We start from the raw sequence: 23917 nt of genomic DNA, 5'->3' as shown, positions 1-23917 counted from the left end.
CCTTGGGGTAGCATATTCAGTTCTTTCTCAGCAGTAGGAGAGGTTCTGGGCTTTGGTGTTTGGGGACAGAACCTGTTGCTGCTGTATGAGACCTTGGAGCAAGCTCTGAGGAGAAATAGGAGACTGGAAGGTCCTGGCTCGCCAGTAGTGCACCAGGCTGAGAAGCAATTTCACAGGTTGTGAGCGAGGCTCAGGGTGTCTGTCTCTCTCTTCTCTCCCATTCTTTCACATTCAGTCTGCTCTTGGGGTATGGATCCTGCTGGTGCCATGGAGGAGCAAGGAAGGTGAGGGTGGGAACTGCTGCTGTGGGATGATGTTGCGTTAAGACGCAGATGCCCAAAATCAGCGTTAGTAGTCCGGTCACGCCCAACCCCTTTCATTGAACTCTCATCGGTTCGGATGCGCTACTAACATTACACTAACTGCTCAGCCGGACACCTCCTGAACTCACACGGCCGCACTCAGAGGTACAGTCGCATTCAGGGACAACACACTTGGCTAAGTCAATCAGCAGTGCGATATATTGAAGCAACAGATGCACAAGTTCTTTGGCTTGCTGGTGATAAATTCACTGTCTGCAAAGCATGTGCAATTAATTATGGTCAGGTTACACATGCGTTGGGTGATGAAACAATTCTATAGAAATTCCCACGGATCCACTCGGGATAGCCAAGTGTTCGAATCTTACCCAAAGACGTCCCAATGAGGGGGAAGAGAGGGTCAGCCCATTGGCAGATCCTAAAGGTCGGGAGTGATGGTGTCTTCCCTGACATCCAGCTCTTTTCAAACTATTTTATAGTGGTTTACTTTGCAGGTGGAGCTTGAGTGACGCTAGTCATACATAGTTTTATCAGGATTGGTTCAAAATTTTCTCGCTTCACATTTAAAGGTACAGACTAGGAAAAATTCAGTGCGCAAGCCCATTGAGGGGTGGTCGCACCTTGGGAGGTGGGTAACTTTTGAGAGAGGTGTGCATTTTAGTATTATAATGATATTACAATAAGCAAAGTTCACTCCAAGTACAGCATTTCATCAAAGTTGACAGGTCACTGACCCAGGGCATTGCATGTGCAGCTTATTAATGTACATACTCTGTACCTTTAAATTCCCTTGTTCACAGAGCGTGGCCGCAACATCTCCACTCTGCTCCACCCTCCATGCAATTTCTCCCAGGATCAGTACATCAAGTTCCCCCGATGCTGCCAACGCCTAGGGCTGCCTAGGGCATTGCCATGGTGCATACTCACTGTACATTAGCTACGTTCCACCTGGTCTCAATGCTGTTCTCAGAGGGTAAATTTCCAAATTGCCCCTCAGCAATTAATCCACAGATGAGTCCACAATCTCTCAGTGGTATCTGCAGGAACTCAAGGCTAAGACATGGAGCAGTTTTGCCAGCCTGAGCAATCTGCTGCCATGGACATAAACCTCTTCCATGGTTGAATAAGAAATTGACTCAGCCAACTGTGCCTCTTTCCTTCCTCCCTCCCTCAGAAGCAACTAAAGAACTGACAATTTCCCTGCATACAGGATGAATTTTTTGTATTTATCGCATTATGACTCTTTCACTATGGCATTTTTGGAAATAGCTGGCAAGATTTCCTAATTAAATATGCATCTGTGTTATTAATGGATATTGCAGTGAAGAAAGGGAAGTCTTTATACAGTTTGTTCTGATTTGCTATGATGAAAACCACAGTGTTTAAGCTTAACAACAGATTGTTGTAATGGTAAACTGGAAATTCCCTCTATGAGTCAGGATGCTCAAAGCTCAGGCCCATTCTCCTCTTCTGCAGCTGGGGAAGCGAGACAGGCCCTCATCAGAGCATAATTTGGAGATGTGCCCCTTTCTGTTTTGTGTACAGTGCTCTGCTAACTGCAACGGCGGTTTCAAGACCCGAGATGTTCACTGCGTTGATGTTCGTGAAAAGCGACTTCTAAGGCCCTTTCATTGCCAGTTACTCGGATATAAACCACAACTCAACACTAGTTGTAACATGGAGCCTTGCTTGCAGTGGCGTGCGGAGCCCTGGAATGAGGTATTGTTCTTTAAAAGAAGCTTTGGGAATCAGCAATTAGCTGTCAATTAACAGTGGCTGTTAGATCCCATGCTGCTAGGTAAACTTTCACTCAAAGGAAGACACACCGCCAGTACCACTCAGAGGCTCTGCAGTCCTTGGGTATGGTTACAGCAAAAATGACCATAGATGTTCACAAGAATTCCCAGAATCATTCTTAGGATTGCATGTGATACACAGCTAGAGCTGTAAATCACCATACCCTGAAAGAAAGAAGCAGATGGTCTGGAAAAAGATTTGGTTTAGGTATCCTACTTGATCAGTAAATGTGATTCATTCAGACCGATCCCTTTTGCTGCCACTTTAATGTCATTTTCTCATGATTAAGTTAGAATTTCCCTTTACACTTTTGGGCTGGAATTTTATGGGGCCAGAGACTGAGGTCAGACATAAGATAAATCTGACTTTTGGGTCACTTTGTAATATAAATCTGTGCCAACAAACTCGTAGGCAGCCAGGCACATATTTATGTCAGCTAAAGCACGTGGTCTGATTACATTTTAGTGTTTACTCCCACTAAAAGCAGCTTTGGAGAAAGCGCCACACTGTTTGTGGCACTGTGGACCTGATGCTTTTGGATTTCAAGGGAGGTGATCACATTGCTTACAGGCCACTGTAAGGAAGCAGTGTCATACCTGCAATAAGGAGGACACCTCATCCCATGTGCAGTATGTGGGTTTCCTGTCAGAACAGTCAGCAAGGGTTAAAAAACAGGAGTAGCCAAATGATTGTGCTCATTTGCCACTTAAAATGTCTTACAAAAACACTTGTCAAACCCTGGTGGTTGTCTTCATGCTGAGGATATTGGATAGTGTTGGACTGAAAAAGTTAATTTATCATATGTCAACTTTGGTCTTCTGTCCATAGCGATACAATTCCTTGTAGGACAGGAACAATGTATTATTCAAAGTACATCTGGCATGTTTGACACATTCTTTCATGTCAGAGTAGGAAATTTTTGGTGTATTTCAAGGCTCTACTGCAGACCTAGTGAATAATAGTAGAAAATCAGTTGGTAAATAATAAGAGACTAATGGAATGTGGATGAATGTATGTTTAAAAAATAGCCTGGGTCACTGTCTTTGTATGATGCTTTTATTGCCAAATAGTTAATTTATTGTAAGCATTGGCTGAATTTTAATGTCCCCAACCACCTTATAAAAATGAGATGTTGCAGCTCACGAACTTGTAGTCTCTTCAGTAAAGACAGCAGATTAACCCTGCAGACAAGTGACTTCCAGTCTCATTCCTATTAGAGAAGTTGCTGTTGCTGGTGATGCTGCATGAGCAGTTCTGTGTTGCCTGTTTATGTTGCCAGTTCTGTGCTGTCCTATATTCCTTGCATTAATACATGTCGGGAACAGCTTTATACCAAGTATTTTGGACCAATAATGGTTTCTTCCCTGTCTCTTTCCAAGCATACAATAAAATAAATGTCTCAGTGGAAAGCTTTTCTTCATATCTGGACTGTATGACTTGGTATGTAGGCTGTACATCTTTCTAAATCACATAGGTCAGTGACATGCTTCTTGACCTGTGGCTCCACATTTCTAAAAGGACATTTCTTTATGGTCTCTGGGTTCTCATCCCTTCCCACTCTCCTCATGGCTTTCTGCACCTCTTTTGTTAGTGTTCAAGAACATGTGGTGGTGGCCAGCAAAAGCGACATATCTACTGCCCAAAAGAAGGCTCCTGTGATTGGACAAAAAGACCTAATGCCATTGCATCATGTAACAGGCAACCTTGTACGCAGTGGATTAACCAGTCATGGGGCCCGGTAGGATCCAGTTCTTTTTTTGGTTTATTTGTTGTCATGAGTTGGCCATATTTGGTCATTATTATCCACTTGTCTGTGAACCTCAGTACCTATGGCAAGTATAGTTTCTTATGCATAGCTGGAGCTAAGAAGGGAGATCTTATGAAAATACTACTAAACATTTCGGAGCCAGCCCATCTCAGTTCCTTCAGGTGACAGACATTGTAGCTTTTACTTGTGTTGCTGCATTAGATGTTGTTGGATGGAGGGCTGGGGTCTTTTTTTCCCTTTTCTAATAAAAAAGGAGTTACCATGGACATTCTTCCATTACTCATTTGAAATTTTCCACTGTAAGAGGCTACCGGGTAGTAAATTCAACCATGTGCAGTTAGGTACAGAATAAGGTAACATTTCAAGAGGATGACGGGACAGAGCATCTTTAGAGAGGGAGGGAAAAGCTTGAATTGCTAATAAAAGTCTCTGATATATGCCTAGCTGAATCCTTCCAAGTACAACCAGGCTGTTTGATCTGTCAGTGCTTCCAGAGCCTCTCTAGTCATTGTAATATGTTACCGTTCCAGACTATTTTTGAAGGGGGGCAAGGGGGCAGTCAAGGAGGTGACCCTTAAAGCCATGTAAAGTATTGGACTTGCCCACACAAACAGAAATTCTGAATTTTGACCAACAGCCTTCTACTTTGGCTTCTGGAAATGTAATTGACAAAATATGGGGTTGTATCTTTGGGGAACTTTCCAGTACCTGCAATACATGTTTAGTTATAAAGAAAATGGTATATCTAATAAACCTTTCCCTTCAGTTTCCTTAATAAACCTATTCATAGATTACAAATAGTCCTCATAGCAGAAGAGAACACTGAAAGAATATTTTCCTTCAAAAGAAAGGAGCCAACCAAAAGCCAGGAGTCACAAATAAGGAAATCTAAAAAGCTGGTTTTGACACAAAGCCATTAGATGAGGTATGAGTATAATGTAATGGAGAGTTAATGTGACTCTTAACACTTAAATATGGAAGTGAAAATGTTTGGACATGCATAAAATAAGCAACAGAATAACAAAATTGATAGCATCTATTCAATTGCTTATTTTATTTAACCTATTTATTTTACTTTATAAAAAGCTATTTTGAACATTAATCTGAAGTTGCCACATGAGTACCTAAGATCTTTTAATCTACTTCACACCCACACCAGTAATATTGTGTCTTATGCACAGAGATATACATTAGACTAGAGGGGATAATTTGGAGAAAAATTAAAGAGGAACCAGTCCTGTCTTCTACCAGTCTCTTGCACTTCATTAGCTGACATTCTATATCTGTTGAAGTATTTCTTTTGCTGGCCACTATTTATCTGAAGAGAAAAATAATTTTAAATTAAATTAAATTCTCAGATGCTCTGGGATGTTGGAAAAATTAAGTACATTTACAGAATAGTACAGGAACACATTTTGAAAATGTTCTTTTTTTATAGCCATCTGTGTGCAGCCAGACCAAGCAGCTGACAGTGGTTTTGTGGTTGTAAAGAAACAGTAACTACAGTGTAAATGTCACCAAAGAAAAAGCATTTCACTGAGCTTTTTTGAAATCTTCAGCTCAGTCATTTCTGGACCTGACATTGCAATTGATTATTCATGTTTAATTTAGATAGTGAGAAAACACAGGAAACAAAAAATGTCCATGTGCAGTACTAATTTGGATTACTACCCTCTTACTTTGTAGGACTAGCATTTCAGATCATCCTCTCCTCCTTCATAAGAAAACAGTCCTCTTACCCTGGTTACACATTCCAAGATGCTGTATTTGTACTATTTACTGCTCTACCGTATCCTGCCAAATCTGGTCATTATGCACCATGGAGGTGTCTGGATGGAGAATGCAGTACACAAAGTACTTAGTGTCATTGGTTCTTGATCTCATTGGTTCTTGATTTTATGGCATTTTTAGCATTCTGTCACATTACAGCTAAAATATTGGCATATTACATAATTTCCCTGTAAAAGAATTTTTATATATATTAAAATTACTCTCTTTCAGTGCACCGTTTCTTGTGGAGGGGGCATTCAGCAAAGAACTGTGAAGTGCATGAATATAGAAACTAATAAAACTGAAGATGACAGTGTGTGTGTGGATAAACCCAAGCCCACAGAGCATCAGAAATGCAATCTGCAAGAGTGCAGGAAAAGTACAGGTATGATAATACACCTGCATCAGACCGTTTCCAAAAAGCTCTCCATTTGTGCTGAGATTCTGCAAAATCTGGGAGCTAACACAATTTATCAGCTTGTTGTGAATACTACAGCCTCAGTAGTTACAGGTCAGCCTAACCCGCTACTGCTCAGCTGCACTCTTGGCAGAATCATGTTCTCATGTTCGCCAGCCCTACTGGCTTTGTGTTGCCGTGATGGGGAACGCAGTTCTCTGAGCATGCATCCCTAATTTGTGATGCCACGACTAAATGAATAGGTCTGCTCATATTGACCTGTTTTAGGTAACTCACAGGCTACTTTGAGGGCTGTGGAAGGACATGCTGTGAGTCCAAACAGACGCAATTTCTTAATTGATACCCCTGTGGGAACTGCAGATTCTGGACTGGGTACGCAAGCAAGCAAAGTGAGACAGACACAAATTAAAATCTGACTGGCAGATACAGTCTTGGCACTGTGAATTCGGTGTCCCACAGAGTGAGACCGTCTCCAGAATGAAGAGGTGGAGAGCAGTCCTCTTGTGACTCAGGGTGCCCCGTACCTCTCTCTGTCCAGGGCCCGGTTGTGTAGATGGTAATAGCCCAGTGGCAGGGGAGTGAGGAAGCTTACAGAAAGGTATCTTCATCCCTGTTTGTGACACATGCAAAGTGAATGAAAACCCGAAGCTCTGTAGTCTGTGTACTACAGTGTCCAGCAGGTACCCTCAGGTAAGAACAGCAACAGCTCAGAGTCCTCTGGAAGATCCTTCAGAGACCTTTTGGAGGAGGCTTCTTCCCTCTTAGCAAGTCAACAGTAAGGGTCCAATCTGGCAACGAGTCAACAGGTTGACTTGCGAGTGATGCATCGCTCCTGCTGCTTTTCAAAGATCTCTAGCACATGTTTTGCCCTAGGGTTGAATTGGTCTGCTTATCTCCTGTCCCTCTCATGTTCAGAAAGACGGACACAGATAAATATTATCTACACAGATCAGTACTAGTTATTTCTGTGAATAAAAGCTCAAGGGCCCACTAAAACATAATGCCCTACTGGGTAGACCCAGTGGTCCATGCAGCCCATGTCTCTAGCAATGGCATTAGAAGATGATACTTAGGGAGAATACAGGAGCTTAGTCCTTTCCTGTGATTCATTTCCATGGTATTCCTCCAGCATTCCAAACTGACATATCGGGACTATTAAAGGCATTCCTTTTAGTGCCTTTTAGTTTAAATTTATGGAACTTTTTCTATGAATATGTTTCATCGCTTTCTGACACTGCAATGCTGTCTGCTTCCACCCTCTCCTGTGGCAGCAAGTTCCAGAGGTTCACAGCCTGCTGTGAAAAGAGGTACTTTTATCTTTATATTAGTGTTACTGAGTTTCCCTAGTTCTAGTGTTGAGGGCTTTACTGAACAACAGCCTTGCATTCAGCTAATCCACCGCCTTCCTGCTTTTGCAAACCTTGACTCTCCCCCCAGCCACCTCTTCTTGCAGCTGATGACCCCCATTTTGTAATATCTAAGTAAATCTGACACATCTGACACATTTCAGTTTATTAAAGCTACCACAGACCTGCCAGCACCATAACACAGGTGGTACCAGTCCCTGGCTTATTCTGGTGCTGCAGAAATTGAACCGTAGTCAAGCTGAACATATAGTTGCACGTGCCTTATTTATGCTTTTCTGCCTGCCCTGCACAGCTCTGCAGCACGCTGGCAGCCCATTGTGCCTGTCTTAAATGCAGTATTACAAGAATGGAAAAGTACCAGACCCACAAATCATTGTTGCTAGACTTTCTCTGGCAGTTCTTAAAAGCAGAAACCTTAAAGTGAAAAACATAGATCAGCTGTGTCTGTTGCAAAAGTAAAGCCTCACTGAACAGCAATAAAAGAGTGCTGTGTTTTCCAAAACACAAGGTCATGTGAAGTTTAACAGGACTTGTTCACTTAAAGGTCCTAAAATTTCAGGAGGATCATGCTGACCCATAATACAAAGGAAGAGAAAGCCATCGTAAGTAAGAACCTTAACAGGCACGACTGGCATAAAGCAGTTTAAAATTCTAGAAATACAGATAATTTGTCAGCAAAACATAGCTGATTCTTCTCATCTTCTCCACCACAGGGCTACCCTGCAGCAAAGACCAACTGTCGGTTCACTTCTGCCGGAGGCTGAAAGGCATTGGCAAGTGCTCGCTGCCGTCCATACAGACTCGGTGCTGCTTCACGTGTAGTCAGCCCCGAATTCGTAACAAAGCAAGATACTGGGATCAGCGAGGCCTCAGACAACAAAATTACACTAAATCTAGAAGAAAATCACCTCAAAACCAAGAAAACAACAACCAAGCTGCTCGGCATTAGCTGTTTCTTACCTAGTTGCTTTGAATAGGGCTTCTGTTCACAGGTTTTACGTTCCTTCTTTCTTTTTTTTTTTTCAGAACCATCCAACATAAATGGAAATCTGTGATCAAAACTGGGAAAACACATCCCTTAGGGTTATCGGTCCTAATTTACTACTTCAGTTTTTTCTCTGTAATAGTCAAAGATTTGTAACATAATTTGCAATGTACCAGCAGCTAGTATTTCTTAGGCATGCACAGAGGCTAGAAACAAGCTTGCAAGAATTTTTGGATGTTTTTAAATGAATGTTTTACTTGTTCTTTCTTTCACCTCTTTTCTGAAACCCACTTGAAACAGTACTCAAGAGTGCTGAGTGAATGCAGCCAGCAGGGCAGCACAGACCTGCAATGTGGGATGGATCCCTCTATGCTCACTCTGTTTTTAGGAATCAAGGTGAAGTGGCAGTATTTCTTTAAATTGTTTGCTCAATTTAAAAGCAGAGTTTTATAATAACTCATTATGATATGCAGGCCAAATTGAAACATAGGGTTTTTCAAAAGAAAAAATGTTCATTTAGTACTTGACTGAACTTCTAAAGGATACCTCAGCAATAGCATGTCCTGGCCAGTTTTCTTCTGTTGCAAATGTCTTGCTCTGACCTGAAAACCCCAACAAATGTGGGATGTTAAGTTCCTAAATACATTTTAGGCAACTTTTTTTTGGTACCATGAAAGCAAAGCTGTTTGCATCTACCACCTTAGCAGATAGATTGTAATTCACAGTAATACTCAGTGATAGAGCTATCATTTAATCCAGTGAGTGTAAGCCCACATGCGCAAAAGTACTCTATCACCTCACATCAAACGTTTCCCCCAGTGCAAATCCTTGATCATAATGAGAGTGAGGGCACCTGGGACAGGAGCCTGAAACTCAAAGTATCCATGTCGCTCTGGGCCTCGGGCATTAGGAAAGCACTAGCCAAATAGCATATCTGTTTTGTTATTGAAGAAAATGGCAAACCAAACTTTAGGGAGACCAGACTGGACCCTTTGAAGCAAAGCTGGGCATTTTCAAAAGAGCAGGACAGAGTCTGACATTTAGATTCCTTTGAAATTCAGTAGGACTTGGATACCTTGGTTCTTCATGCTCTTTTGAAAATCTCAGATTTACTCCCTAGCTACCTGACAATTTGATATTGTAATACAGGGAAATGTCACATTTAATGCAGTGTAGGCTGAGACACATAGCCATGAATCCAAGTGTCACTATGGTTACAGAGCTATGACTAGCAATAGCCCTATTTCTAGACAGACCTTTATGAAAGTTAATAGAAATATTTGGGCCTGGCCATAATATATTAACCTAATGATGGCCACAAGGCTAATTGTCCTGTTTCATAGGTTTGTGACCTTTGGCTAAGGGCTCACCTCTTCACTTGAAGTCTCTGGGAGTTCAGGATATGCTGCATGGTAAGGTTAGATTTGTTAACCTCTGTGATGGCAATATAACCCCAGTTATAGGTGCTGATAAAGCTTAAAATCCACTGTTAAAAATATGGTGCTAGTACAACAAATGTGGGGGATGACTTACAATGGTGCATGTGCATGCATGTGTGCACACTGCACGCATGCACGTACTCTTAAAATAATACATGTCTGTGGTGTTGCTGGACAATGCCAGACATAATGCTTTTTAAGTTTCACAGTGTGCTTATGTCCTTCTGAGGTCCTGAGTGGCTACTGACCCCTTGAGCAATAGAAATCTGGGCAGTTCTTACTCCACCAGACAGCGAAATACTGAAGCATGTGAAGGAGTAGGGGTGTCCCATCTGATTCAGGAAGCATTTGGGCAGGGCTTGGCCTCAGGCTGCATTGTGTAGAGCAGAGCCTGTTCTGCTACATCCCAGGCAGTTCTCTGATGGCCAAACAACCTAGACTGGAGGACAGTGCACATGCTTCCAATGTTCCCAGAAGCACCTTCTAGGATTTGGGCAGGACAAAGTTAGATTCATTTCAGAGTCAGATTCTCCTATGCTCAGAGAGGTACCTGCAAAGTTTTATCTGCAGAGGTCTGCAGAAGTGGGCCATCAGGTATGTGGGCTAATGACAATTGAGCTGACTTGAGTGGATATAGTGCAGGTGGGAGGCAAAGTGCCTTGCGAGGGTTGTCCCTTCTAGTGCTCCTTATGGTTAGTGTGGAGTAAAACCATTTCTGCCTTCATTGTTTTCTTCAGGGAACTGTTATTTAATTTGAAATGGATAAAAGAAGTGAATAAATTATATTATGGACATTAATCAAAATAATCTTTCTACCCAGGGAGGCACAGTCATCACTGTTGCTCAGCTTAAAACCTTAGGGAAAAGACTGTGACAACAACATGAACTGTTTTAATAGAGCAGTGCCACTGCTGTATTTTACATAGGTTCTTACATCACACTCATCAGTCTAATATCTCCTCTATGCTAATAATATTATCCGTTTAGCAGGATTCCTTTCTTATGACATAACTCTTTTTAAGTAAAGGTGAATTTATGATCCTAACCCCGATGGTCACTATTGTCAAAAGTGAATTAGAGTATTTAAGTGCAGAGGCATAATATCATTGTCTTATCATATTAGCCTGAAACACATTAGCTTCAACAGGTTGCTCAGGAAAAAATGTGTATTTGGCACATTCACTGCTTGTTCTAATATTTCAAGGTTTAAAAGGCAAACTATGATGACATATTTGTTTCAAGCTTCAATAAATGGCATTGCTTATGTCTGATGTCTCTGGTATTTTATGTTTCCAGTGCAAGAAGATTCATCAGATGGAATTCCAAGGAAAAAAAACCTTAGAAAGTGTCTTTTGTATTCCAGGGGAATCCTCATCATTGAGATATTTTGATGCTTAATATTGCAACATAAAAGAGATTATTAGGAAGGGTGAGGGAAAAACTAGCAGAATAAAGCATGGTGCTAAGTAAAAACATACATTGATAGGCTTAGTTATTTCCTGTGAAATGGATGACATCTTACCACTTCTAGTGCAAACAGATGTGCCTTAGCTCCTTGGCAGCAGATGTGTGCAAGTCTATTGTGGGATGTGAACAGTTATATGTATCATATGTAATATGATCATGCCCATTCCCCCACCCCTCGCCCCCACCCCAGCATCTTTCCAATACTCAAGTTTTGCAAGTACTGCTGATGCTGATGGCCAGGAACTTCATCACGCTAACCCTGTTCCTTGATGCGCAGCCCAGGAGCACCAGCATCACAGTTAGGCATATACGCCTGGGAGGAGAGCACCATCGGTTTGCGCTGCGTTACCAAACTCCACCCATGCATCCCCCCGTGCGTTCAGCCTCGTAACACCCGATGGAAGTTGCAGGAAGTTGCTCCTTCTGGCTTCACAAAGTTAAGTGTGGATCTCCAGCGCACAGGGGCAGCATCCTGCACAGATGCTCTAAGGGAGAGGAATGAATTGAGCTGAGAAATTAGTCTCCGCTTTGCAAAGGCTCATTAAGCTTTTGCTGGATGACGTGTGGCACAACACACAGCCTGATGAGCAGTTTCTGCTGTCTGCTGCGCGGTGTGGCATGGCTCGCTGCATGTCTCTGGCCTGGCCAAGCGTGCAGCACCCGCCAAAGGAACTGCCTTTTGGCTGCCTAGCATCAGCTCGAAATGAAGTCAGCATGCAGGGGAAACACCGTGCTTGTGGCTTTAGCGATCCCCCCCATGATTTTAGGGTCCCTAGAGTGTGTGTGGATTTGAGCAATCAGTTGTCCATTTTCCCCCATGACTTCTGTAGAAAAATGGTTGTCAGTCAGTGGCTGTACCAGTTTTATGGAATTGCATCAGAACTGCTTGATAGTACCCACACTTAAGCAGAATTAAGTGTATGTAATGTAGATGTAGGCATCCAAGGATAGCTACAGGGGAAGTTATTTACTACATTTCACAAGTAATCATTGACTGTCTGCTAATTGTTATACATGCAACCTCCATCTGTCCATTCTACAGGTTATTTTAACTCACTCTGAGATCCAGGAGGCTGCTCAGGAAGACCCTAAATGTCACATGTAGTGACAGCAAACTCTACATCTCATGTGCCTCAAACCATCTTGCAACTCACTTGACAGGGGGTTTTGGGTGTCTTCCTTCTCTAAGCCTTTTTAAGGCTGCTGTCTGCAAGGATGAGTGTGGTGTGCTGTTTGTGGCACCTAGTGAGAGCAGCCCTGCTGGGAACCAGCTCTGGATAAGCCAAAGGCCAGATGAGTGTCCTCACCATCGACCTGGAATAACTCATTTCTCCGGTTGGGTTTCACGAGGGTCTGATCTCGTGCTCTGCAATCCTAGCGGTCTAAGCAGTGAGGTGTGTATAGGTGTGAGCCTCCTTAGTACCCAAATGCAAAAATAGCTACTCTGTGGTATCAAGGTACAATCAGAACTAGACCTTTTCAGCAGGAGGTTTATAGGTGCGCAGGCTTCTCTGCCAGCAGAAGCATGCTTGCATGAAGATGGGATGAGGTGAGAAGTAGGGATTTGAGGAGTGGTGATCCAGATGGAGGCACTGATATAGATTAATTTTGTGGATACAGAAACACAGTACATCGGAGACCTAAGAGAGAAAAATTTCAGCCCTGTTGAAGTGAATGTCATAGATGTCCTTGTTTTCAACCTTGTCCCAGATAACCTTGTTTTCAGTGGGTTATCGTGTCCCCATGGAGAACAGGACTTAGTGCCAGACACCTCTCTCTTCACTGGACTGACCAATCTGACTGTTTACAGGGACTCATTCTGCTACAGAATGGTGATTAATAAGAAACATGGTTTATTTCTGCCGCCCAGCACTGCAACCTCCCCAGTCTTTACGCCTGCCAGTGGTAGAATATGGGGAGCTCACACAAGGATATTGCTTATTTCTGTGACCAATTGATCCTAACCTTGTCCTTTCTCTTAATGAACAAATGTATACCTGCAGCACACCCACAGGAACAAAACCTGGGATATGTTATCCAAGGAGTTCCTGGCAAATGAGAAGGGGAGTCCCGGGCAGGTGAAGGCCACTGTACATATGAACATGGCTTCACTGCAGCAGTAATCCTTGGATGTGAACAGGAGCCCAGTGCTGCTGTCTTGTAATGCCGCATCTGCGGTCCTGCTTGCCAGACTGCCTGGGCAAAGGGCACTGCTGTTTACTGTAGTGCTGGTGTTAGGGGAAATTCCCACTGGGAACACTGGTAAGTGTGGTGTTAATGGGAAACCACCATCAGGAAAGTTCCAGTGTGAGGGAAGCAGATTAATGAACTAGCAAAGAGGGAATGTTTTATTACAAACCCATGAGGACTCTCTGTGAATGGGAGTGCAGTGAATTTTGAAGCTATCTACGAGCTTATTTACACAGATGGCAGGCATGGAAAGACTATGTTTTCAGTCTGTTCTCCTGCATCTCTTATCAGTTTCATACAATAGCTGAACTAATGAAGCTTGAGATTAAATTACCTCTTATCCACTGTGTTCAATTGGAAGTATATTATTTGGTTGTTTGGCTCTGGAAGTAAAAATATATTGTCATGTTATAATACATGGGAGCCTGAATCAGACTCATAACGAACAGTGCTGGCTCATAAAATTACTGTCCTTTGTTGCAACGCCTACTATCTGAAAGCTAATTGAATGGCATTTTTCTCCAGAGGAAAACTGCAAGTTCTTTTCCATGTGTCCCCGTCCCTAGTCCTACCCTTCATGGGACACAGCCCTGGCCCTGGTAGTCCAGGCAAGTCACTAATGCACTGAAAGACCAGCAGGATTCTGGCCCTGGCTAAAAGCAGCCTGTGCCAGACCCCGCACCCAGCAGCCACGGACCCAGGTGAAAAGGGACTGGCTTTACTGCTCCCGCCCATCTGATGAGATGTTGAGCCCAGCTGGTCCTGGCTTCACAGCCGTGCAGAATTAAAGTTACTGCATGCGAGCTGAGACGAGGCCATGCGCATCCTCGGGCTCCAGCATGAAGCAGGAGTTTGCTTACAGCAGATGTCCTCCTTGTAGCCGGTGCTGCCGGCATGTGAGCTGGAAGCTGATGGTTCCCCGCTGCTCCCAGGTCGCTTCGTTTCTAATCATGCCTCTCTTCCAAGTGTGTGTTTAGGCAAGGAGTTAGGGGGATATCGCAGCAGCCAGACCCTGCTGGAGTTACTGAAAGCAGAAATAGGTCTTGGTAATTATTGTACTTACACATTCAGCTAATGTGATTTTGGGTGAAGCTTCCTGCTGGTTCCTGCTCCCCTCCCACAAGGGACACACGGTCTGATTGATGAGGGTACCCCTCCTCTGTGCGGGGACCCTGCTGGGAGCAGGCAGCGCTGGCGTCAAACCCGGGCAAGGATGCGGGGGCTTTTGATCTGCTGCTCTTCAACACCCACTCAGGCCCAGCTTTAGTCCGCTTGACCTGCATTCACCCTCCAAATGGGAAATGTGTCTTTCACCCCTTGTTGGACTCGCGGTATCCAAAATACTGGTGAGGTGAGGAACACAAAAACATTCTCTGCCGAGCTCCACAAATCCTTTGAGCAACCCATGTCTCTGGGTTCACTGACTGCTGTTATTACAAGCATGTGAGGAGGCAAAAAGTGTCCACTCATACAAAAGCAGCTTTGTCCAGGGAGCTTTTATCCTGCTGCTGCAACTGCCATGGCCGTGACCCTTATTGGGTCTGAAACTGCAGAAAGGTAATCATGACTGGAGTTGAAATTTTTCATCCGCTACAGCCAGTTACCCTTGCCCTAGGTGCAGAATGGGTCTGTCTGCGTAAACATGAAGTTTTTGTTAAGCAACAATGAAGACGAACTATGCTAGAAAGTTTAGCTGCTGAAAAGTGGAGTATTGGGAGTGTTTGAAACCTTTTGCGTTACAAATCAGCTCCTGTGAGAAATCATGAATGATGTCAAAACTGATAATTTTGATATTTCTGAAATGAAATGTTTCTGTTGGGGAATGTAGGTGGGTGCTGTGCACACGACAGGAACTGTATTGGGTGCTTTGTCCATCAGCTGCCACTTGCTCGGAATTCGCATTTGAATCGGGGACCTAGCTGCAGCTTGGTCTGAGGGCCGTAACTGCGGGTTTGTGTAGGATGCCAGAGTGGCCCCTTTCCAGTCTTTCCTCTTGACAGTTTTACACTGTATAGGGACAGTTATGGCAGCACAGACAGTATAATGTGATATTAAGGGCTGTCAGCTGAAAGCAAGGAGCAGTCCCTTCTCCAGTGCACAAGGAAACTTCTCAGTTTCATCTTGAGCCTAGACAATCTTTTTTGTTTAATACATACATTTTTTAAACAGTTACTTCTATTACACCAGAAAATCTATTTATTTTCTGGTGGCCAGACACATTCTGCTTGTTTTATACAGGAAATCTGCTGACCACAAAGCTGAAAGCTGTTGGTTTCACCAGGTGTGTTTTACTAGCTGATGGCCAAGGCAAATTGATGCTGAACTGGCCTAGTAAGCAACTGCCAGAAGTCCCCGAACAGATGTATAGGGTGTGTCTGACTGACGCCCATTGTTCATGCACACACGGGGCTGTCATGTGCTTGAGCTGTATGACCTTTTATAGGGAAAACAATAAAATGAGTTTCTGAGGAAGGAACATTGCATATCCTCTGCAATAGCCCATGCCACCTCTCCCTCTCGGGTAAGAGGTTCCTGTTAAGATGAAAATACGCTGTATATGGAGCACAAAATCCACTGTAGGTTAAAGCCACACAGGCAATGGGTTTCCTTCTCCTCTTTGATCATCTTTATTTATTGGTTTCCTTCACATTTGGTGAATGACTGTAAATATTTAGCCCTAGATTAGTGAATTAAGGTTGCTAGTAAGAAGACTGTTGCATCCATAACAGTACTTGTTCTGATCAATGGAGAAGTATGTTCATAATTTGAGCTACGCAGAGGTTGTGTCCCAGTGAAATGAAGACATCTTCTTGTTTGCTCATGAGTTGGGCTGCTAGGATGACCAAAACTCCTGATTAATCTCATGTTTCATTACTGTGCATGTTCGAGCTTTTTGCATTCTGCTAGCTGAAATTTTTGTACCTTCTGCTTCCAACCTCAGGACAGTGCTCTTTAGTTCAGTGCCAGGAACAGATGCAGCCTCCATTAGAAATCTGTTCCTTAAGGAGGTGCTTGCAAACTTTGGTGAAATCACCTCTTAAAGGACATAAATAGACTGAGTTTCTTCAGTTATTCCAAGGCGTATTTCATGGACTTCAATTTTTTTCTGTTCTGTTTTTGAATCCTTAAAATTTTCACCGTGAAGTGCAGACACAAAAACTTGCTACAGGATTGCAAGTCTGGTCTTGTCACTGATGCAGCACTGGTACTCTATTGCTTTTTCAGGGTCAAATTTTACTTACTACCGCTCTAGCATTAGGTTATAAATCTAAACTCAGTTGGTAGTTTGCCATTACTATGCTGCTACTTTCCAATGTCATGAACTTCATCATACAGGCTCCCTTCTTATATATGACCTCTCATCTTTGCTTTTAGTTTTTCTTCCTTTAGCAAGTGACCCAGTTCACCCTCCTATCTAACCAATTTCCCTTATTTACTGTCTTGCCAATTTTTGTGTCCTCTGCAAATATTCTCAGCACTGATTTTCTGTCTTCTCTCAGATCACCAATAAAGATATTTAATGGCAGGAATATCTCTCTGCAGGAATGAAAGTGTTTGGTTGATGTTTCTCTTTTACATTATTTTTATGATCAATTCTGAATGTACTTGTGTTTAACATAGTGGTAGTTTATATAATCAAAATACTGCATGGGGCAAACCAAAATTTTTCACAGATCTCTTTCGTCAGTCCAACCAAGCTTGTTTCCTGTTGGAGGGAAGCTATGTTAGGATTGTGGCTCTTCCTAGGTTTGTTCTTGTCAAACCAATTTAGTAAAAGCCGCAGCCCTAACCTTTGTCTTAGTGAAGTTTCAATCTCAAGACAGCCTCAAAGCATGCTCAACAACAGGTTTGACATGTCTTTGATCTCCGCTTTTTGTTGGCATAACCATTGACACATCTTTGGGTCAGCTGGCCAGTTGCCATCCTAAGCATCCAAAATGTGAAGAAAGCAAAATAAGAGACTTGTAGAGGAGATCCATTGCTTGACATGCTTCTCTGTTGCCTTTTGACGCTTACAGTTGTGCATTTGAAATCACAGGAATTCTGAAAACTTAAGCACCTGCTGTTCCAACCCGCTGCAGACCAGCACATTGGAACAGCAAGACTCCGGGAATTTGCTACAGCAGAAGGAAAACTTCATCTGGCTTCTCTTCACATTGATGGTTGATATGCTGACTGTAAGGCTTCAACGTACGGGTGTTCCTAGGGCATCCCCTGAAGCTGACTGCCAGGAACTGGCAGGCCCACTGCTCACAGCTGGATGAAGCCTGGCCATGAAAGCACCTGAACTGTTAAGAGTGAGGATGGTACTGATGTGTCCCCAGAGTTTACACACCTTGTTTCTGTAGACCGTGTGCTGAGACACGGCAGCAAAAAACCTATTGCTTCCGATGTGTGGCAGCAACAACAGGGACCACCAGCATGTTGTGTGTGGTTGCAGCTTTTCTGGATCCAGCAGGAGCACTATCTCCTTGTGGAGCCCAGGCTGAGCAACCTTTTCCCACATCTGAGTGGGTTACGATGTGGGAGATCCTGAGCCAACACTTCTATGTGCCTGAAGACTTGATCAGGAGGGGAGCCTGCAACGTGCTGTGCTCCAGCCTCGTGCTGGAAAAGGGCACCCCCGCCCCGGGCTGCCCGCTTGGCACACACAGGTATTAATCCAGACCCTTCCTGCTCTTCCCCAGGGGCCATTAGTCGGGAGTAAACAGAGCAAAATCAAATTGAGGAAGGAAGGCTGGCAAGGGAGCTGGCCGTCCTTATCACTGCCTTAACTGAGCAAATAATCCGAAGGATCTCTACAGCTGAAGCCAGGAACAGAGCTGCTTTCGATCCAGGGAGACTACTCCAGCTCAGTAACAGCTTAGAAGAGAAAGTATATTCTTTTATAAGCAGATCCAGCTACTGCTAGTTTGGAGGGGAAAGAAGAAGGCACCCTGGAGTGCTGGAAATTTGTGAGAGGAGGCAGGTGACAATGACTGTCTTTGGACCTGCTTGGCTGTGTAAGTGCTGAGCTGTGATCACTCCAGATGGATCCCAAAAGTGCAGCCATAGGCTTGTCGTCAGGCAAGATGTCCATGGACAACTCCAAAGCAGTGGTAGTTATTCATGAATGATAAAATGAAGTAAAAATGTGTGCAATTTTCATAAGAGAAGGAATTTCACTGTCTTACTGAAGGGCTTGCCACTTTCCTCTTGTGCCACCACAGTATGAGCTTGTGAACAAGGAATAATTTGCCTCCGAACTGACAATTTTGTGAATGCTTATCTTTGATGATCTGATGCCACCTTCTGTATGACATAATATCAGATATTATTTCAAATGTCAATGGTATTTCTCATATGAAAGAACAGGTGGACTCAGAATTTCTAGACAGGTCAGAACTGGAGCTGGTCAGGATATTTTTAATGGGTAAAAAGAAATATCACTGAAGATATTTTGTTCAACTGTGGGAAGCTCAGAATTCTTTTTTTTTAATTACATATTTAGAATAAATGACATCTTACTAGACAAAGCGGTATTTTTTTCCATGGAAAATGGAAAAAAATACCACTTCTCCATTCCATAGAATCATAGAATCTTTGGGATGGATGGGATCTTTAAAGGTCGTCTAGTTCAACCCACCCCTGCAATGAGCAGGCACAGCTTCAACTCGATCAGGTTGCTCAGAGCCCCGTCCAACCTCGCCCGGAATGTTTCCAGGGATGGGGCATCTGCCACATCTCTGGGCAACCTGGGCCAGTGTTTCACCACCCTCATTGTCAAAAATCTCTTCCTTACCTCCTTTTAGTTTAAAACCATTGCCCCTTGTTTATCACAACAGGCCCTGCTAAAAAGTCTGTCCCCATCTTTCTTACAGGCCCCCTTTAAGTGCTGGCAGGCTGCAATAAGGTCTCCCCGGAGCCTTCTCTTCTCCAGGCTGAACAACCCCAACTCTCTCAGCCTGTCCCCACAGCAGAGCTGTTCCATCCCTCTGATCATTGCTGTAGCCTCTTCTGGACCCGCTCCAGCAGGTCCATGTCTTTCCTGTGCTGAGAGCTCCAGAGCTGGATGCAGGACTCCAGGTGGGGTCTCAGCAGAGCAGAGTAGAGGGGCAGAATCCCCTCCCTCGACCTGCTGGCCACGCTGCTTTGGATGCAGCCCAGGACACACTTGGCCTTCTGGGCTGCGAGTGCACATTGACAGCTCATGTCCAGCTTTCCATCCACCAGTACCTCCAAGTCCTTCTGGGCAGGGCTGCTCTCCATCCCTTCATCCCCCAGCCTGGATTGATAGCGGGGGTTGCCCTGACCCAGCTGCAGGACCCTGCACTTGGCCTTGTTGAACCTCAGGAGGTTCACACGGGCCCATTCCTCGAGCTTGTCCAGGTCCCTCTGGATGGCATCCCATCCCTCAGGCATGTCAACTGCACCACTCAGCTTGGTGTCATCTGCAAACTTGCTGAGGGTGCACTTGATCCCACCCTCTATATTATTGAAAATATGAAAGACTACTGGTCCCAATACAGAATCCTGAGGGACACCATTCGTCACCGATCTCCATCTGGATATTGAGCCATTGACCACTATCCTCTGGGAGGACCATACATCAAATTCTTCATCCACTCAACAGTCCAACCATCAAATCCATATCTCTCCAATTTAGAGAGGAGGATGTTGTGGGGGACTGTGTCAAAGGCCTTACAGAAGTCCAGATGATAGATGACATTGGTAGCTTTTCCCTTGTCCACTGATGTGGTCACTCCATCATAGAAGGCCACTAGGTTGGTCAGGCAGGACTTGCCCTTGGTGAAGCCATGATGACTGTCTCGAATCACCTCCCTGTCCTCCCATGTGCCTTAGCATAGCTTCTAGGAGGATCTGTTCCATGATCTTCCCAGGCACAGACGGGAGTCTGGCAGGTCAGTAGTTCCCAGGGTCCTCCTTGCTACCTTTTTTAAAAATGGGTGCAAAGTTACCCTTTTTCCAGTCTCCAGGGACTTCATCTGACTGCCAGGTGGGGCAGTCACATCTTCCTTTCAAAGCACAGTCTTCGCAAAGTCATAGTTCTTAGTGGAAAGCTGACAATCAATCAATACCTTGACCTGTGTCTATTTGTTTGACCCTGTGTGTGGTCCTAGCAACTACTGAGACTTAACATGTTTCTGAAATGATGGTGGTAACTCCAATGTCCTGTTTTAATTTCCCTTCTGTGCCTGCATTTCCCTCCCATAAAGATTGGAGGAATACTGCATGGTAACTGATGAGTTGTGCTATCATTCATTATCATTGCTCACTGTTAAATAGTCTTTATATGCTATATGTTATATGGCACTGTATGTTATTTATTAACATATGAAACTTCAAATCATGATTCATATGAAATTGCTATGTCTGAGAACTGAAGAGACCTAAAATTATGCATTGAACATGATTTCTACCTCAAATACCAAGTCATGCAACTTTGAAGAGGCAGCTGAATAAAACTGAACAGCAATTCATAAGATTTTCATGAGCAGAAGTTTGCACTTTCCCTATTTTTTAAATGAGAAAGAAAACCATAATTGCTTTACAATGTATTTTTTCTTGAAATTCAATCCATGTTCACAAAAGCTTTGCAAAGCTTTGGATAATTTTCAGTAAAGTTTCATGTTCAGCCAGCTATCACTTGGATGAGATTTACATGACTGTGATTTCCTAATCTGAAAACTGTTCTGATAGCAGTGCAGGGCTTTTTTCTGACAAACGTCTGTGTGTGCATCCTCTTACAATATCATTTTCAGTCTCCAGCTCAACTCTTCTAGCCACCTGCTGCTGAGTCTATTCCCATCACATCTGAAGCAATGTGTGTAATTTCCCCCCAAAAGACCTCCTTCATCTCCTTCATCATCTTTGTGGGATGCCCATCAGTATGTCCATGTCTCTTCTGCTGGGGAGCCCAGAACCAGACCCAGCACTCCAGATGTGTCTTACCAGGCTGAGCAGAAGGGAAGGGTCTGCTAGCAATGCTGTGCCTAATGCAGCCCAGGATGCTGTTGGCTGCCTTTGCTGCAAGAGCACACTGCTGGTTCATGTTCACCTTGTCCACCAGGAACCCCAGACTGCTTTCCAGTCAGTCAGCCCCCAGCATGTACTGGTGCTGGGGGTTACCTGCCCCCAGGTGCAGGGTTTTGCATTTCCCTTTGTTGAACTGCCTGGTGTTCCTGTTAGCCCATTTCTCCAGCCCATCAAGGTCCATCTAAATGGTGGCACAACCCTCTGGTGTATCAGTCACTCCTCCCAGTGCAAACCTGCTGAAGGTGCACTCTGTACCATGATCCAGATCATTAATGGAGATGTTAAAACAGTACTGGTCCCAGTATCAACCTCGGGATGCACCACTGGCCACTGCTCTGCAGCTGGACTTAGTGCTGCTAATCGCAACACTTTTAGCCTGACAGTTCAGCCACTTTTCAGTCTATCTCATGCCCACTTACCTAGTTCATACTTCATCAATTTGTCAATAAGGATGTTACTAAAGACAGTAGCAAAAGCCCTACTAAAGTTGAGATAGACAGCAGGTAGGTATTCAGGTAGGTGAATTCAAAACACTGATTTGCTTGACTTTGCCTGGGGCAGTGAAAGATGTGCTCGCAAAAATCTCTCTGCTGACAGTGTCCATGGTTGGAACCCGAAGCAAAAAGGCTGTCAAATCAAGTACAGACTAGAAACATATCCAGGAACCTCAGCCGTTTACAGAGTGTAGGCAACTGAAACAAATAACATCTTGTCTTTCTTGAGGAAATTCAGTACTCAATCTTCTCACCTTGCATTTACGGAAGGGTAACTGAGAGACAAGTGTTTTTTGCAGCTGAGATGGAGAAAGGCAAAATAGCCTGTTGCACCGAGTCATATCTGAGGATGAAAACTATTGGGCTGCCGTTCATTAATGAGATTTATTTTCATGAAAATCTCATGTGCTGCTATTACAGCAGGTAATATAGCCTCCTCTCCACCAGTTCTTCCCATTTCTTGAGCAGCAATGGTCAAGTACAAATGCCTTTTTTGTGATGCTGCAGAAATGCAACAATAATAAAAAGCTGTGAAGAGAAAAATCTCTCCACCTCCACCATGAAGACTGAAAACTATTTGAGAAAGGGAGGGAAAGAGTAAAGTGCTAGCTACCAGGCTTTTGATGCTTTTGCCTTTTCAAGCAGGTAATGTAGGTCTTTCTGCACACTCCAGAGCTCTGTAGCAACATCTTTATTGCTCATCCAACTTCTGAAGATACTCCTATGGATCAGAACAGAAGGGAGAAAAAGAGTCGTTGATAAACTACTGGGGAGACGGATCAAGCCTTTGTGAGTGGCTCAGAGAGATCTTCCAGCCGCCAAAGTTGGTGCCTAAACACTGCACAGGGTTTTCTACAGTAATAACCCCAAATGGGGCTGCAAAGCCTCAGCACACATTCATCTCCTCCAGGATTACACATGACGAAAACTGCCTGCTTGGCAGGCGTACCAGGTCTGGAGGCCCTGATGAGGAACTGCGGGGCAGAAGTAAACAGCGGATTAGATATTTTTGTCTCTTTTTTTTCCCAGACTTCATTATCCGTGATAGGTTACGAGACTGTTGTCTTCTGAAGAACTGAAGACCTTTTATAGATAACAACCATTTAAAGGCACTGGTGATATTTTGAACACCGAATCAATGATGGGCCTGAAATACCATAAGCCAAGGTAGACCAGAGAAGAGTGGACGATTTTTCCTTTCGCAGCTTTAGAAGCAGCACCTCTCCAGGCTCCTGCAGCTCCTCTTGCCATCTGAGCGAGATCGCTCTTTCCTGCGGACCCCGAGACAGAGCCAACATGGTCTGAAGGAGCGGTTGTGCAGAGCCGTACACAGAGGTGACACAGACGGGGCTGGGTGGCAAACACCTGGTCAGCAAGTGGCCGAAAGAGGCAACGGCTTGGTCCTGCTGTCAGCGTCAGTGGAGGTGACACCACCCCTTGCAGGGCCACAGATCTTTGCTGAATTGGGGTGCAAAGGGGTGCTGTGAGTACCTGCAAATGCTGGGCAGCTGCTGGGCCAAACTAGCCCTTCAAGGCTGGGAGGAAAAGGCATTGAAGGTTTGAGGTGCAGGTGGCCCCACTGAGAACAGGGAGTCACTGCCTCGATCCTCAAACTAAGCACGACAGCGGAGACGATGGCTGCAGTGACTCGGAGCAGGGCTCTTCACGGCTGCAAATTAAACAGCAGGGATGCTCCATCCTTTTCAGGATGAAGAAGTTTTGACCATGTCTCTTTTCTCTTTCTGTGGCTGACAGCGTGGTTCCCTTACTGCCCTGATGCGAAAGACCGGACCAGTCAGTATTGGCAGCTGCTAAAAATGAGAGGTGCGAGAAACAGCAACCCCCCTGAGCCATGTGCCCGTTTG

At 44.2% G+C, this 23917-nt stretch overlaps 1 protein-coding gene across 1 annotated transcript in view; it reads left to right on the top strand.

Moving 5' to 3' along the window:
- Positions 1–8732, top strand: part of ADAMTS12 (ADAM metallopeptidase with thrombospondin type 1 motif 12) — a 191484-nt gene extending 182752 nt beyond the window's left edge. The window contains exons 21-24 of the mRNA XM_082013366.1: positions 1866–2039; positions 3709–3855; positions 5887–6040; positions 8154–8732. Coding sequence (XP_081869492.1) covers positions 1866–2039; positions 3709–3855; positions 5887–6040; positions 8154–8389 — 711 coding nt within the window. The 3' untranslated portion in view covers positions 8390–8732. The remainder of the gene's footprint in view (positions 1–1865; positions 2040–3708; positions 3856–5886; positions 6041–8153) is intronic.
- Positions 8733–23917: the final 15185 nt, after the last annotated feature.

Source organism: Phaethon aethereus, assembly GCF_964289735.1.
Source record: "Phaethon aethereus genome assembly, chromosome: Z".
Taxonomy (NCBI): domain Eukaryota; kingdom Metazoa; phylum Chordata; class Aves; order Phaethontiformes; family Phaethontidae; genus Phaethon; species Phaethon aethereus.
The sequence above is the reverse complement of the archived record's forward strand: the minus strand, read 5'-3'. Positions and strand labels throughout refer to the sequence as shown.